The sequence below is a fragment of the Babylonia areolata genome, chromosome 19 (assembly GCF_041734735.1).
Source record: "Babylonia areolata isolate BAREFJ2019XMU chromosome 19, ASM4173473v1, whole genome shotgun sequence".
In the NCBI taxonomy this organism is placed as follows: domain Eukaryota; kingdom Metazoa; phylum Mollusca; class Gastropoda; order Neogastropoda; family Buccinidae; genus Babylonia; species Babylonia areolata.
Genome location: NC_134894.1, coordinates 18,016,382 through 18,033,100, shown reverse-complemented (window position 1 = coordinate 18,033,100; position 16,719 = coordinate 18,016,382). Strand labels below are relative to the sequence as shown.

At 44.6% G+C, this 16,719-nt stretch overlaps 1 protein-coding gene across 1 annotated transcript in view; it reads right to left on the bottom strand.

The window, feature by feature from the left end:
- Window positions 1-1,715: 1,715 nt before the first annotated feature.
- Window positions 1,716-16,719, bottom strand: part of LOC143293510 (homeodomain-only protein-like) — a 17,024-nt gene continuing 2,020 nt past the window's right edge. Inside the window, exons 2-3 of the mRNA XM_076604413.1 lie at window positions 5,467-6,341; window positions 1,716-1,846 (exon numbers count right to left, since the gene is read on the bottom strand). Of these exons, the coding sequence (XP_076460528.1) occupies window positions 1,769-1,846; window positions 5,467-5,631 (243 nt within the window). The 5' untranslated portion in view covers window positions 5,632-6,341 and the 3' untranslated portion in view covers window positions 1,716-1,768. The remainder of the gene's footprint in view (window positions 1,847-5,466; window positions 6,342-16,719) is intronic.

Here is a 16,719-nt window from a genome sequence, read left to right as displayed (position 1 = left end):
AAGAATGAAACGTGCTCAATATAAGAAGGAAGGAAAGGGGTTAAGAAAATTAAGCAGAAAAGAAAAGACAAACACACACGTTGTTTTCGGACTGTTGACACATGGGACAACTGAGTTTCAAATCTTTCAGGCTGTCGCTTGTCGGATTCTTGCTACGCTTCAGGATGAATTCTTTGCGGAAAAAAAAATTGCCGAAGTCCGGTTTTTTGTGTGGTTTGTGTGTGTGTGTGTGTGTGTTTTGTTGTTGTTGGTGGTGGGTTTTTACCAATGGTACATCTGAGTGATGACAGTTGGGGACTTGCCATGAAGGATCATCGGGCGAGCACTAAAGATAAATGGAGGCACCGTGGCAGGCCCGGTTAGGCGTTGGATTTCTGATCCAGTGTTCACTAGTGATCAGAGTTCGGAACCCTATTTTGGCGTGGTGTTGTGTCCTTGAGAATGGCTTCTTCACTCCCATCTTCTTCACTACACACAGGTGGGAATGGGGACCTGACGGGCAAGTTCAAACGGCGGAGAGAGAAGACTGGGCCCCGCCTTCCTATGCCAAGCCCTAGATACAGTGGATATGAATTCACTGCCCCGATGGCCATAAAAGGCTCTGGAACCTTTAAACAAAGGTACCGAAGGACACAGACGTGAACCTCCACGCGTCGGGGATTTTGAAATTACGTAAAGGTTCACAGACTACCCTGTGTGTGTGTGTGTGTGTGTGTGTGCGTGCGTGAGTGTGTGTGTGTTTGTGTGCGTTGGCCTAAAACTTCCATCTAACATGATTTAGAAATCCACATGCACATGCATTGCGGAGGCCCAATGCCGTGCCCTCGCGTGTGTGTGCTACTGGCTGTTGACAAAATTAAGTATCACTTAGACTGATCTAGGGCACAAATATGTAGGAACATTTTCGTACACTACGGATTTCCCGTGTTGGCATTTTGGCGGTTAAAATAATCTTAATTTTATTTTACTTTTGTTTGGGTATTAGATAGGCAGACCTCTTTCGGTAACGCGGCCCTTCGACCAGGCCTTGCGGCAAACTTGTCAGAACGACAAAAAGCAGTCATTCACTCTCCCCCCGCCCCCTTCCCCTTCCCCATCCACACCCGTGTAATTCATTCTGGGCAGCTTATTTTTCTTTTCATTTATATATTCATTTCATTCAGGAAGCATACTATATTCAGCATTATATTACATTGTCACTGTGTCTGTCTGTTACTATTTAATGGACATTTTCTTGCTTGACTTAAGTGTTCGGAGTATGTGATATGTCAGGGTTTTAAATTGATCTGATGTGTTTTTTGCAAATGTTTGCAGTATTGTCATTTGTAAAGGCGTGTTCAGTTTCAACAGAAAGCATATATATGTGATGAAATCAAATCATGTTACTGTTGGCATTTTAAATGGACATGATATCCTTTTGAGCTTACTCCCTCATTTCCACCGATACACTATTCATTTTCGTCTAAAATCACAAATGTGGATAGACGTTAAGCAAAAGAACGAACTCATCAACAAACGCGAATCACTGTATGCGATGTCACCATACATGTACAAATGTAGAAACGGCCTTCATAACTTAACTGCTTATTACTTTGTGATTCTAAATGTCATATTGTTGATGAAAAAAGCAACGACACAAAGTAAAGAAGCATGCAGAATCGTTTCTCAAGCCACGGACATAATCAGTACAAGCTGGTGTGTGACGAATATTTTGCCATTGACCTCAATCATAGGCTGAGCGTGTGTGACGTATAGTTTGCCATTGACGTCAGTCTTGGACCGAGCTCTGATTGGCTGGAAGGCCTTGGTTCTGTCTCCAGCAGGCCAGCCGATGCTGGAACCATTTCTGGAACAGATCAGGACAGAGGTCGTCAGTGGTAGCGGTACCACGGCATTGAAACTGATAATGATAATGATGATGATAGTTTGATTTGTCTAGAGCATTTCCAAGTATAAAGCATGTTTAACTATACCGTTCGATGTGAAAAACTGGCGTGTATTTGAATACTGAAGCGAAAACTGACATGTATAACCCATCACAGACATCGAGCCAAACACTGAAATATGTTCTCACTCACAAAATCATTACAAACTACACAATACCCATTATACATATCACAGTACCTGAGAGGCAATAAGTAGGTGATATGATATGTGACAATAAGTAGGTGATATGATGTCACGATATACCTACTTAAAACCGGTCACACAGAGTTCTACAACAATGCCCAAGTAAAGCTGTTGCTGGGCGGAGCTCCGTTAGCGATCTCAGCAGTGCAAAGTTTGCTTTGCTTAAAGAAGTTTCCAGATTCTGTAGAAACAGCGAAGACTTGGGGAAATCTTTGATTCTGAATGCAAAGCAAAGTTGGCACTCCTAAGATCATGAAACATCAAAAACATCCACACCTTTTCCCCCCACCCACACTCTCCCACCCCCACCCCCTAAACCTCCCGAGTCTCCTAGGTAAAAAGAGAGAACAGGTAGGGTTTCGTTTCACACCTTGCTCTAAGTGTCACCTTGTGATTTTGGGGAGCAGTGACCCTGAAGAGAAAGGGAGACAGACAGGGCGAGGGAGTGAGAGAGGCTGGGCAAAGTTTTCGCGTAACAGATTTCCAAGCAGAGGTTTCATATGTAAGAACATTCCGGCGTTGCAGCCTGTACGTACCCCTGTTACTTTCTTTTTCTTTTACCCCGGGGTCAAATCTGGTTACTACAGGGTTCTTTTGCAGACAAGCATGGAAAATGACTCCCGGTGGGTCAACACACGCACTCTGTAAATATTATATTTACAAGTTTGTGGGGTAAACTTCAACTGAACTGACCCACACCCTCGTTGGATTTTAATACCCCATGCCCTTTCGTCATGGACATGGGATTCGTTTTGAGCACACTTGAAAATGACCCCCCCCCCCCCCCCCCCCTCACTCCCCCCAGGTGGTCATCATGGCTTAATTTGCTTTCAAAAGTAGAACTCCTCCAAGTTTTCCTTCCGTTAGATTATTACGGAGAGGGGAAAAGATGTCGGTTAAGGCCAGCACAGAACAACCCACCCTTCCTTTTTCAATAGCTTCTTGACCAAACCCTCAGGGTGGTTGTAATTTCCAAGTACGAGGATGGGGGTGGGCGGGGTGATGGTGGGGGATGGTGGTGGTCGATCTTGACTAGCTACAAATTGACTACTCTGGGGGGAGGGGGTGTGCGAGAGGGGGGGGGGGGGGGGTGTCAGTCCAGGTTGGTCCAGAATGACCCCGGGGTAAAATATCTCATGGGGGTATTTTGAGGCTGTTGCACCGGTCAAGCAGCAGGTGGCACTTCGCTTTTTGTCACCCCTGTGTTTATTTCCACCACACGGACATTGCGTGAGGACAGTGCTCTGAAAAGAAAAGCTGTTGTGTCTGCTCGGTCGGTCGGTTGGCTGGTGTGGGAGGGGGGTGGAGGTGGGGTATAAGTTGGTTTTAATTTCTTTCAGTTCCTTTTACATTTAACTTGTTAAAAGGAACGCGTTAATGAAAAAGAAACCTTTCCTTGCTAACTGATTAAGGGCCCTTAATTGTTCTGTTGTTCACGGTCGTGTTAGCACGAGTTATTCCATTCTCCCAGCCAGCCACCCACATCTTTTTTTTTTTTTTCTTTTTTCTTCTTTTTTTTTCTTTTTTTTTTGTCAACACCCTCACACACCCCTTTTTTTTCTTTTTTCTTTTTTTTTTTAATATAAGGTGTCGAGGAAAAACGTCTTTCAAATTAAACTACCCCTAACAGTCTTGGTCAGTCAGTTGCAAGTAAGATAGAAAGCACGCGTAGTTTGAATTCTTTTTCCTTGACCATCTGTGTGTCTGTCCGCCCTTTCTTTTCTTTTTTCTTTTTTTTTCTGCTCTCTCATCTGCACCGTTTCAGTGGCATCACACCCATGCCGCTCATTCCGAGTCCTCTTCTATAATAATAATAATATGGACACAGCCACACCCCGGGTTCGTCTGTCACAGTCCCAGCGGCCGGTAGTCCACAGGGAAACCATTGATGTTAGATCGCTAGGAGGCCACACGCCAGAGGAGACCCTGCACCACTACTGCGTCACTGCTGAGCCGTTTGGAAATTGTAGAAGTTGTTGAGAGATGCGGGGTTTTTATTTTTCTTACCACGTAAAAAAAAAAAGAGAAAGTTTCTAATAAAAACAACAAAATTAGAGATGTGCGGTGAAAAGCGGTGGCATGCGTAGCCCATAGAAAAAACAATGTACATGTGTGGCGGCTAGTAAAACCGGTTGGAGTTGCCGCAAACCTCCCCCCCCCCCCCCACTCCTCTCTCTCTCTCTCTCCCTCCCTCCCTCTCTCTCCCTCTCTCTCTCTCTCCCTATTTCTCTCTCTCCCTCTCCCTCCATCTCTCTCTCTCTCCCTCCCTCCAACTCTCTCTTCCTCTCTCCCCATCTCTCTCTCCATCTCTCCCTTCCTCCCTACCCCCCCCCCCCCCCCCCCCCCCCCCCCCCCCCCGTCTCTCATTCTCTCTCCCTCTGTCCTTCTCCCTCTCTCCCTCTCATTTTCTCTCCATCTCTCCATCCCTCCCTCTCTCTTCCTCCCTCCCCCCTCTCTCTCTCCCTCTCTCCCTTTCTCTCCCCCTCTCTCTCTCTCCCTCCCTCCCCCCATCTCTCTCTTTCCCTCTCTCCCTCTCCCTCTCTCCCTCCCTCCCCCCCCCCTCTCTCTCTCTCTCTCATCTTAAACCCTTTACTGCTGTTGACGAGTACACTCGTCAATGGAGGGATGACACGCACGTCACTGGCGTAATAGTGAGCTTTCAAGTCCGAATGTCGGTCACCATTCTTCATGTAGACTACTTCCTCTTGGGACTACCGCTATACTTTTTTGTTCGGCAAAATAAATCAATTACAGCACTGAAAAGTACACACAATGTAATGACTGCATGCTCTTCAAAGCTAGCCTCACACTGTTCTCAGCTTTTAGCAGCGAAGGGGTTAAAACGTAAGCTTCGATCACGGGCTCCATACACATTCAGTGTTTATCTACAATAAAATTGTATTTTTCTCCTTTCGGTGTGAAATTAGCAGAACATAATACATACATTAAAAAAAAAAAAGATAATTTCAAAATCCACATTATGTGTGGGCTATTCTATTTAGTCACACACACACACACACACACACATATTGGTATACGTACTGGTAAGAGCCCCCCACACCCCCTCACCTCCCTCATCCCCTGTCCTCGCCCTCACCTCCTCCTCTCACCCCCCCCCCCCCCCCCCCACCCCCCTCCTCGTCATTCCAAACCCCCTCCCTCACAAAAAAAAACAAAAACAAAAAAAATCAAAGAAACAAAAAACAAAAAAAAAAAAGAATGGTTGGTGGTCAAAAACCGGTTTCCGAGCCGGTGCCCAGCAGTTCCCACTGACCTCAGCCCTGTGGCTCCACCCTCATCCTCACCCTCACCCTCATCTCACCCTCACCCACCCACCTTCACCACCTCCTCAGGGAGCGCCACCTCCGCGGCGATGATGATGACGTCAAGGTCCGAGGGGTTCCGGTTGACCCGGAAGTTCTCCTCCAGCTTCTCCTGCTGCTCCAGAGCGAGGGGAGGCAACTGGTGAGGGGCAGACAAGTGAGCCTCCAGGCGAGCCATGTCCCAGAGAACGTCTATTGTTGTTGATGATTATTATTGCGGTCGTTGTTGCTGCTGCTGTTATTGTTGCTGTTGCTGTTATTGTTGCTGCTGCTGTTGTTGCTGTTGTTGTCGCCGCTGTTGATGTTGATATTATTTTTGTTGTTGCTGTTGTTATTGTTGATGTTGCTGCTGTTGTTGTTGCTGTTATTGTTGATGCTGTTGTTGTTATTGGTGATATTATTGTTGTTGCTGTTGTTGTTATTGGTGTTGTTGTTGTGGTTAATGTTGTTATTGTTTTTGTTGTATAGGGAGGTAGTACGGTTCTTCTGGTTCCTTGCTGAACAGTCCTCTTTTTTTTTTTCTAAACGTTCGTCTTAAGACTGTCTCTTGAGAGACCAACAATAAAGATGTCTTTTGGAAGCGGCACCGTGTCAGGTTCAGTCAGGTGTTAGGACTTCTGATCCAGTGTTTCACCGGTAGTGATCACACAAGGAATCGTGGCCCTGTTTCGGCATGGTGTTGTGTCCTTTGAGGGAACAGCACTTCACTGTTTTTCTGTTTTCAGACAGTCATTTGTCATGATTTGCCTACCCCTTGCGGTGGGTTGCGGCATTAAGGCCCCCCTTCCACTGTGCGCGTATTTGTAAGCCAGAGAAATGTCCACCTTGACAGCTGTGTAAGGCTACATCATTGTGCTGCAGTGCCAGAACTGACCACCGGTCGTGTTTCTGAAAACATACATCAGTCATAGATATAATTCGTGTGATACACAAAACGGGAGTCTGCTTGCACATACACACGCGTGCACATAAACACACACACACACGCGTGCGCGCACGTCCGCGCACACACACTTGCATGCTCACTCACTCACACACACACACACACACACACACAGAGTAAACCCAAACGATTTAATGACGAATAATAAACCTCTAAACACACGTCAGTGGTGTAAGAGAGTTTGTTTTTTGTTGTTGTGTGTGTGTGTGTGTGCGTGCGTGCGTGCATGTGTGTGTGTGTGCAGTGCGTGCATGTATGAGTATGCGCAAGTTTTTATATTGATATGCACTTGTATGTATCCTAATTTCTACTGTATCTGTGTTTGTGTATGCTTTTCGATTTATGTTCGTATCTTGTTATACATGTACTATCCCCCCCCCCCCCCCCCACCACCACCAATATTCCTTGTGACCCCGGTACACTTGGTAATAAAGACATATTCTATTCAATTGTATTCTGATCAAATGACGGAAAATAGAACAATACTGACACAACGGCGTGTGCACATAGCCTATTATCCATATGAGAAAGCGCTGCAAGAACAAACTGTTGACAATGTACTTAGTACTTATAGTTTTGCTTGGCCTACTGCTTGTAAGATGACCGCATCTGATCTTGATACGAAATCTTCCACGTTGATTGTCTTTTCTTCATAGCTGTCTGTCTGTAAACGCAGGGGTTTTCACGATTTATCTTAAGAGTTATCACTTCAATGAAAGCTGATATTGCTACCGCTAGTTAGTTGAGGTTATCATGTAGGCTTACTGATAGAAAAGCTTCTTTTCTTTCTTTGTTTTTGTTTGTTTGTTTGTTTGTTTTTCCTTGGTAGATTTTGTACTGGGCTGGCTTGCTCCAATCAACGTCGTCAGCGGTTTCTCTCTCTCTCTCTCCCTCTGTGTGTGTGTGTGTGTGTGTGTGTGCTTCAGCACCACCACTACACTTTGTTCACTTGATCACTATTCACATGATAGAGAAAAAGAGAGGGGAACACGGAAAGAAGAGAAGGGAGGGGAAAGAGAGGCAGAGGGGGATGAGACAAAGACAAGACAAGACATGACAAGACCACGTACGGTCAAGACTACACAATACTAAATGATAAAGGCATAATCATTAAGGGATATAACAGATATAAAGAAACACACACATTAGAATATGAGAATTTTGTTGTTGGGTTGGGGAGATACGAGAGAAGAAAAACAAACACACAAATGAAACAAACAAGCAAAACAACAAAAAACATACAAATAAAAAAAAAAACACGCATACATGTATTGTATGAAACAGGCATGATGTATATCATCAATTATCAGAGTACTACGAGTAACGATGCAATAAATACACACAGCAATAGTGAGAGAACATTAATAACATGGGAAGCATATGAGATAGAGAGAGATACAGACAGACAGACACAGAGAGAGATGGACAGACAGGTAGACAATCAGACAGACCGACAGAGAGACAGGAAATGAGACAGAGAAGTTTAATGAAAAGACTAAAAGCTTTTTTGTTCAGTTTGGGAGGGAGAGTAACTCCACACATAATGTACACACATTCATACACATACCCACACCCACATAATTATACACTGCGTTCATAAAAAAAAAGAGAAAATCTATAAGACATCGCAAATACAAGAAAGCGAGTAACAGTTAAAGACAGACTGACTTTCAGACAAACAAACAGACAGACTGACTGAAAGGATGGGTGAGGGAGGTGGGTGGTTAAATATCACATAGCCTTCTACGGCCATCGGGGCAGTGAATTCATATCCACTGTGTCAAGGGCTCTGCGTAGGAAGGCGAGGCCCAGTCCACTCCTTTTGCCGTTGAAGAAACTCAGGTACACCTACTCATTCACACCTGGGTGGGGTACGGAAAATCTGAGTAAAGTGTCTTTGTCCACGGACACAAAACCGAATCAATCGTGTAAAGAGATATTTGAAAAACCGTTACCATGAAGACAGACATGATTATGGTCTGGAAAGTCAGACACATCTTATTACAGTCGTGTCCGACTATGACCATCAGAACAGCAGAGGAGGCAACTGCTGTTCCGACTATTTGGGCTAGAATTTGATTATAGTGGAGAGTGTCTTGCCCAAGTATATCCCCACTCTCTCGGCCAAGAGGGTTTTAGGACAGTCGGCGTTGGGATGGTTCCCAAAGGCCAACTAGCCCACAAGGCTGCAGCACTAAGAGCCAGTGCAATTTTGCCTCCTAGTTTGAGAGTCATAGTCCTTCACAAAAGACTAAGCTGTAAATGGTTTCCCATTGACTGGAGAAACCATTGATAATACAGCTCTCACTTTGCTGTTGGCCCAAATGTTAACTTATGTCAATCTGTGATATAAGCCGAGTGTGGGGAGGTAAGTCTTGTTTTACAACCTACGAGTTGTTGTTTTTTTAAGTCTCCCCTTTTGCAATTTTCGATAGACTGAGCGGACATCTTTTATTTCATTTAAAGAAATATTGATTGATATGGATACTTATATAGCGCCTATCCTCGGTCGGAGACCAAGCTGTAAGCGCTTTACAAACACGGGGTCATTTACACAACAGGCTGCCTACCTGGGTAGAGTCGACTGCTGCCATTGGGCGCTCATCATTCGTTTTCTGTGTTATTCAATCAGATTTCAGGTACGCACAGATACACACTCAGACAAACATGTAACATTTAACATTTTATGTGCATGTCCGTTTTGTTTATTTACCCCGCCATGTAGGCAGCCATACTCCGTTTTCGGGGATGTGCATGCTGAGTATGTTCTTGTTTCCATAACCCACCGAACTCTGACATGGATTACAGGATATTTAACGTGTGTATTTGATGTTCTGCGTGCGTATACACACCAAGGGGGTTCAGGCACTGGCAGGTCTGCACGTATGTTGACCTGGGGGATCGGAAAAATGTCCGACCACCCTTTACCCACCAGGCGCCACCGAGATTCGAACCCGGGACCCTCAGATTGAAATTCCAACGCTTTAACCATTCGGCTATTTCTGTTGATAGAACTCAGCTGTTCTGTAACTGAGAGAGACAGTGGAGAGATGACCAATGTTGATGATTCATCGATGTTAAAATCTGAAGCAGTATGCGTTAGGCCTGTTTTTTTGACTCACTTGTGTAAACAAAGTGTTCGGTTGTCTGTGTGTGTCTGTGTCTGTGTCTGTGTGTCCGTGGTAAACTTTAACATTGACATTTTCTCTGCAAATACTTTGTCAGTTGACACCAAATTAGGCATAAAAATAGGAAAAATTCAGTTCTTTCCAGTCATCTTGTTTAAAACAATATTGCACCTCTGGGATAGGCACACAAAAAAGAAAAAGAAAAAAAGAAGAAGCCTAATTATATGCAAACTGCATTTACTGTTATATTTATATTTTTTTGTATTCTCTAAACTTGGCACTTTGATCTGATATTCTGACCCAACAACAAGAGCAGTTATTATTATCATTTTTAGTTCGAACAGGAACTTCTTTTGCTAAGCATGGAAGTTTTATTTATTTTGCAAACGTTTTTGGTGTAGTTAGTAAAAAAAGGGAAATTACTCTGTAATTAATGCTAGGGGAGTTAATTTGCTTTAAACTGATCTTTCTCATCTTAAACATTACATAAAAAGCTTGGATTTTTTAAGAAAAGTGTATCACACTTGAGTCTTGAAGGCCTTGGCTCTCTTGTTTTAACTTCATATGACCACACTGCTGGAGAGAGCGGAATGAACTGAATAATAAAATAAAAATTCTGAGGGTAACAGATAAAGTGCTTTTTTTTTTTTATCCTGCCCTCGAAGGGGGAACAGTAAAATAAAACAAAAGAAGGAAATCGTTATATCAATGCAGCATGCACATTATAGTCATGGTTACATGAATGGTAATTTTGACATTTACAACACTACATAGCTAGGAGAGAAACAGACAGACAGATCCTGACAGACAGGCAGAGACAGAGAGACTAAGACAGAGCACTTGTCGGCATAATAAATCATCTCTGAGAGTGCGGGTCAAACAGAATTTTACTGTGTTTTTATATCCCTGTCAAGAGGGCGAGCGAGCGATCCAGAGAGAGAGGTTTTGGGTCAGTTTGTTCTGACCATCGCCCGAGGGGCTAGACAGGTATGCAGTTAACATGTGTCCTTTCTTTAACGTCTTTTCACTTTGAGTGACATTGTACGGTGTGTGTGTGTGTGTGTGTGTGTGTGTGATTCTAGTAGAATTCAGAACGAGGTGGTGGGTGTTGGGTGATAGGGAAATGTTAATCTCTGGTCAAACAGACCTTCTTCTAGTTTGGCCACAAGGTCAGTTTTCAACAGCGGATTCCTTACATTTCTCTCCCCATGGGGTCAGATATAAAAGGGAAAGGGGAAAACGACATGATGACACCGGAAAGAAGATGCAATGATATGTAGCTCGTGAAAATTTGATAAATCTTCCAGCTTGTTAAAAACTGAAAGTAATGGTGGGGTGGAGGGGTAGATTTTTCTTTTTACCACCCTGTGCTTCGCGAGGTGGGGTAAATTATGGCTTGACCTTGTTGTGACCTAAAACCTATATCCGTTGTATCTGATCAGCTTAAGGAAACGACTGTGTACCGATGTGTCCTGGTCTCCCCCCACCCTCTCTCTGTCTGTCTCTCCGTCTCTCTCTCTCTCTCTGTCTCTCTGTCTCTGCCTCTCTCTCTCTGTCTCTATCTCTGTCTGTCTGTCTCTCTCTCTCGATGTGTCCACGTCTCCCCCCCCCTCCCCACTCTCTGTCTCTGTCTGTCTGTCTGTCTCTCTCTTTGTGCATGTGAAGCACACATTTTGATTGAAGTTGTCCCCGCAGTTTTCAGTTTGCTGGTCCTGACAGAGCACATATGCGCATCAGTGCACACGCACACACACACACACAGGATGGATGGAAAAGTGAGGGAGGTGGATGTTTAAAAGAAAGGTTAACAGGTCCCATATACAGCCTTTTACGGACATCGGGGCAGTGAATTCATACCCAGTGTCTAGGAGTCGGCATGGGAAGGCGGGGCCCAGTCCTCTCCTTCCGCCGTTTTAACCTTCCCCGACCCAAGTCAGGTACCCATTAACACCTGGGTGGAGTGAGGAAAATAGAACTAAACAGTGCCTTTCCCAAGGACACAACGCATTGCTGAAACGGAGCTTTGATCATCACTGGTGAACACGGGATCCCGATTCATCCTAGCGCTACAACTAGTCATTATTGATGTCTGCTGCTGACGCTACAGTGCTTTATCACTGATAGTGCAGGTGTTGTCTAGGACGCAAAATTGCACTGGCTCTTAGCATCCTTGGGGCTAGTTGACCTTTAAGAACCATCCCAGTGCCGACTGTCCTAAAACTCTCTTGGCCGAGAGAGTGGGGGATGTAACTAGGGCAAGACACTCTCCACTATAATCAAATTCTAGCCCAGATAGTCGGTACAGCAGTTGCCTCCTCTGCTGTTTCGATGGTCATAGTCGGACACGACTGACTATCGTACAATTGTTGTCACTTAGCTTTTCTTAGAAGTCCACCAACGGACCTTAGAAACAATTGACGCAAAGAAAAAGACACCAACAGTATCAGTTTCAGTTTCCGTCAAAGAGGCGTCACTGTGTTCGGGCAAATCAATATACGCTACACGACATCTGTATGGCAGATGCCTGACCAGAAGCATAACCCAACACGCTTATTGAGACCTTCATTGTATGCTTACCTATCAAGGTAGATTTCCTCTACAGAATTTTTGCCAGAGAACAACCCTTTCTGTTGCCATGGGTTCTTTATCAGTGCACCAAGCGCATGCTGCACACGGGACCTCGGTTTATCGTCTCATCCAAATGTCCAGGCGCCCAGTTTGAATTTTTCCAGTCAAACGTGGAAGAAAGGGCGAGAGCGGGAATCGAACCCAGACCCTCAACGACACTGTATTGGCAGATGAGCGTCTTAACCATTCAGCCACCTTCCTCAAGGAGAAGGAAGAGAAGGAGTGGGTGACGAAGAGGAGAAGGAAGAGGAACAGGAGGAAGAGAAGGAAGTTGAGGAGGAAGAGGAACAGGAGGAAGAGAAGGAAGTGGAGGAGGAAGAGGAACAGGAGGAAGAGAAGGAAGTGGAGGAGGAAGAGGAACAGGAGGAAGAGAAGGAAGTGGAGGAGGAAGAGGAACAGGAGGAAGAGGAAGAGGAGGAAGAGGAGGAGGAAGAGGAACAGGAGGAAGAGAAGGAAGTGGAGGAGGAAGAGAAGGAAGTGGAGGAGGAAGAAGAGCAGGAGGAAGAGAAGGAAGTGGAGGAGGAAGAAGAGCAGGAGGAAGAGAAGGAAGTGGAGGAAGAAGAGGTGAAGGAGAAAGAAGTGGAGGAGGAAGAGGAACAGGAGGAAGAAAAGGAAGTGGATGAGGAAGAGGAACAGGAGGAAGAAAAGGAAGTGGATGAGGAAGAGGAACAGGAAGAAGAGAAGGAAGTGGAGGAGGAAGAGGAGCAGGAGGAAGATAAAGAAGTGGAGGAGAAAGAGGAACAGGAGGAAGAAAAGGAAGTTATTGAGGAAGAGGAACAGGAAGAAGAGAAGGAAGTGAAGAAGGAAGAGGGACAGGAGGAAGAGAAGGAAGTGGAGGAGTAGGAAACGAAGGAGAAAGACGGGCATCTTAACCACTCTGCCCTCTCCTCCGACCAACAGTCACAGAAGCGTCAGGAGCGGTGGCCCAGAGGTTAAGCGCCCGACTGACTAGAAAGCGAGTGTCCAGTGGATCGAGTCTCGTGCACAGAGCGGCATCTCTACTCCCCTCTTCACTTCACCTTGACTGGTGGGCTGCATGCTAGTACTTCGGATTGGACGACAACCCGAGGGTCCGCATGCAGCATGCACTCGGTGCGCGTAAAAGAACTCACGGCAACGAATGGGTTGTCCCTGGGAAAATCATGTCAAAATAAGGAAGTTTTACTTTGATAGTAAAACAAATACAACTGCAGACAGGAAAGAACGAAAACGAAATGTGCGTGGCGCAGCACTGTGGCGACGCGCTCTCCACGGGGTGAGCGGCCCGAATTTCACACAGAGAAAATTGTTATGACAAAAAGTACTACAATACAATACAATACAATACAATACATATAATTGCCGGCTAAAGACAATGACCCTAACACAGGCTACATTCCCCGGGGAAAATGCCAAAAACAGGAGGGGGCAACTCTGTGGTATTACACCGCTCTGCTCGCTGTCGGGGGGGAAAAAACAACAACAAAAACGGGACAGATAATGATCATTTATGCACGGTACATGTGACACGTTCTGCATAATTACTGCCGTTCGAAAACCGAAACGAACACACACACACACACTCTCTCTCTCTCTCTCTCTCTCTCTCTCTCTCTCTCTCTCTCTCTCTCTCACACATACACACTCACACAGAGGAAAGATTAAACGGGGCTTTCCCTGCATGAGATTGAAGTATGATCGGAGTTTCACATTACAGAAAAGCGCACGGGAAAAGAATTACAGCTTGAGTGCCCGTTCTAACTGTAAAATGGAGATGTCCCATGCACAGAGAGACAGACAGACAGAGACAGAGAGAGACAGAAGCAGAAAGACTTAGAGACAGAATGACTGAATGAAATGAATGGATGAATCTTTATTTTCCAACGGTGAAGACAATAAGTACATTGACCAGACTTTTACGTATCAGCCTTTGTTATAAGATGCACATAAACATATAGGTATACATACATCTATTTATACCCAATATTGACATGTATAAGAATAGCGTAGAGTAAGACAGAGGGAAACGACATCGCTCATAATGTTCACTAAACGAGAGCGATTAACACACGAGAGCGATAGCGAGAGAAAGAGACAGACAGACAGACAGAGGGAGAGACTAGTGTAACAGCAGCAGTCACTTGTAATCGTGGGGAAGTAATTACTGGTTGCTGTTCCACGGACATGGGAATTATCTGACTGGGTGAATGACAGCTGCAAGGGTCAGTCAGCCCATTCTATAATGTGCTTTTTGTTGTTTCAGTGCCTGTGTTGGGGTTGTTTTGTGTTATATCACTGTGTATTGTACTGTACTGTAGTGTAGTGTAGTGTATGTAGTGTAGTGTAATGCACTGCATTGCATTGCATTGTATTGTATTGTTACTGCTCAATTCTGTGCGCAATTCACCTGTTGATTGAGTTGAGTTTTTTCGTTGTTTTGTATTGTATCAATGTATGATTAAATTTGTTTGTTTTGTTGTGTAGTGCTCAATTCACGGGTTGCTGTGCTCAGTTGATGGGCTGAATTGCATGTGTTTCAGTTGTGTTGTTTTGTATTGCATCATCTGTTGTATTGTTGTGTTGTGCTCAATTCACGCATAGCTGTGCTCGATTCACTGATTGGTTTAGGTATACTTGTGTTTTGTGTTGTTTTGTATTGCATGATTATGTGTTGTATTATTGTGTTGTGCTCAGTTCTGAGCGCAGGTCACTCACTGATTTTTTTTTTTAGTTTACGTTGTTGTATATTGTATCTTTGTGTGTTATATTGCATTGTTGTTTGTGTGAAGTTCTGTGCGAAATCCATCCGTTAATGTATTTTGAATTTTGCGTTGTTTTGTCTGGTTTCATTGTGCGTTGTATTGTTGTGTTGAGCCCAATTCACGAATTGCTGTGCTCAATTCACGGACTAAATTACTTGGATTTTTGTGTTATTTTAGACTGCATCACTAAGTGTTGTATTGTTGTGTTGTGTTGACTTCTGTGCACAGGTCACTCATTGATTTATTTGGACTTTTACGTTGTTGTGTATTGTATTCATGTGTGTTGTATTGTTGTATTGTGCTCAGTTCCGCGCAAAATCCATCCGTTAATTTATTTTTGAGTTTTGCTTTGTTGTTGATGTTGTTGTTGTTGTTGCTGTTGTTGTTGTTTTTCGTGCATTGATTCAGTTGTGTTTTGAGTTGTCTTGTACAGTATCATTGAGTGTTATGTTGTATCGTTGTGTTGTGTTGTGTTGTGCTCAATTCTGTCTGCAATTCACCTATTGGTTCAGTTGAATTTTGCGGGGTTTTTGTGTGTGTGTGTGTGTGTGTGTGTGTGTGTGTTATATTGTCTTGTTCCGACTGTGCCCGATTCACATACGCATTGCTGTGGTCAGTTCACGCACTGGCTTACAGTAGTGTTGTTTTCAGTGTATTCTATCAACGCGTGTGTTATATTGCATTGTTGTGTTGTGCTCACAGAATACAAGCACTGTTGTGCTCAGTCCACACATTGGTTTAGTTGCCGTTTTCTCTTGTTTCGTATCGTATCGGTGTGAGTTGTGGTGGCACTGTTATGTTGTGCTGAATGCACTGACAAAGAGTTTATGACTCGAAACGTCTTTTTTGTCTTCATCTTTAAGGTACATTTGATTTTAAACCATCTTTTATCATTTCTAACTTCGTTTTAAAAGGTCCAGCAGTCATTGTTTTTGTTCATTTGTGCCAAATGCGTTGTGATGGCACGGTCTGTTCTGCCGGGTTACGCGTTTATGTGGAGTTATTATTAGCATTAATGATTCAGTGATGTGTTTCGTTTTGTGTTGTTGTATGTCAAAGCTGCTAGCGCGTACACTGTGTGTGTGTGTGTGTGTGTGTGTGTGTGTGTGTGTGTTGTGTGTGTGTGTGTGTGTTTGTGTGTGTGACGTGGTGTGTGTGTGTGTGTGTGTGTCGTGTGTGATGTGGTGTGTGTGTGTGTGTGTGTGTGTGTGTGTGTGTGCGTGTGTGTGTGTGTGTTTGTGTGTGTTTGTGTGTGATGTGGTGTGTGTGTGTGTGTGTGTGTGTCGTGTGTGATGTGGTGTGTGTGTGTGTGCGTGTGTGTGTGTGTGTGACGTGGTGTGTGTGTATTTGTGTGTGTTTGTGTGTGATGTGGTGTGTGTGTATTTGTGTGTGTTTGTGTGTGATGTGGTGTGTGTGTGTGTGTGTGTGACACACACACACACACACACCACACACACACACACACACACACACACACACACACACACACACACACACACACTCCACCTCCTTTCTGTCTCAGTCTCTCTCTATGTATCTCTGTTCGAAAATGTTCGAGTTCGAGTTCTATGTATCTGTCTGTCTATCTATCGATCTACCTTTGCCACGCCCCCCCGCCCCCCTACCCCTCTCCACCCCCGTCCCCCCAACCCCCACCCCCAACATTCTCTTCTCCTCCTCTCTCCACCGTTGTCTCTCAGATCCATGGAACACAGTAAACAAAACAACACGCCACAAACATTCCTTCATGTAACTTAAATGTCCCCCTCTCCACTCCCTACTCCCTCTGTCCCCTCCCCGTCCCCCATATCCCACCCCCCGCCCGC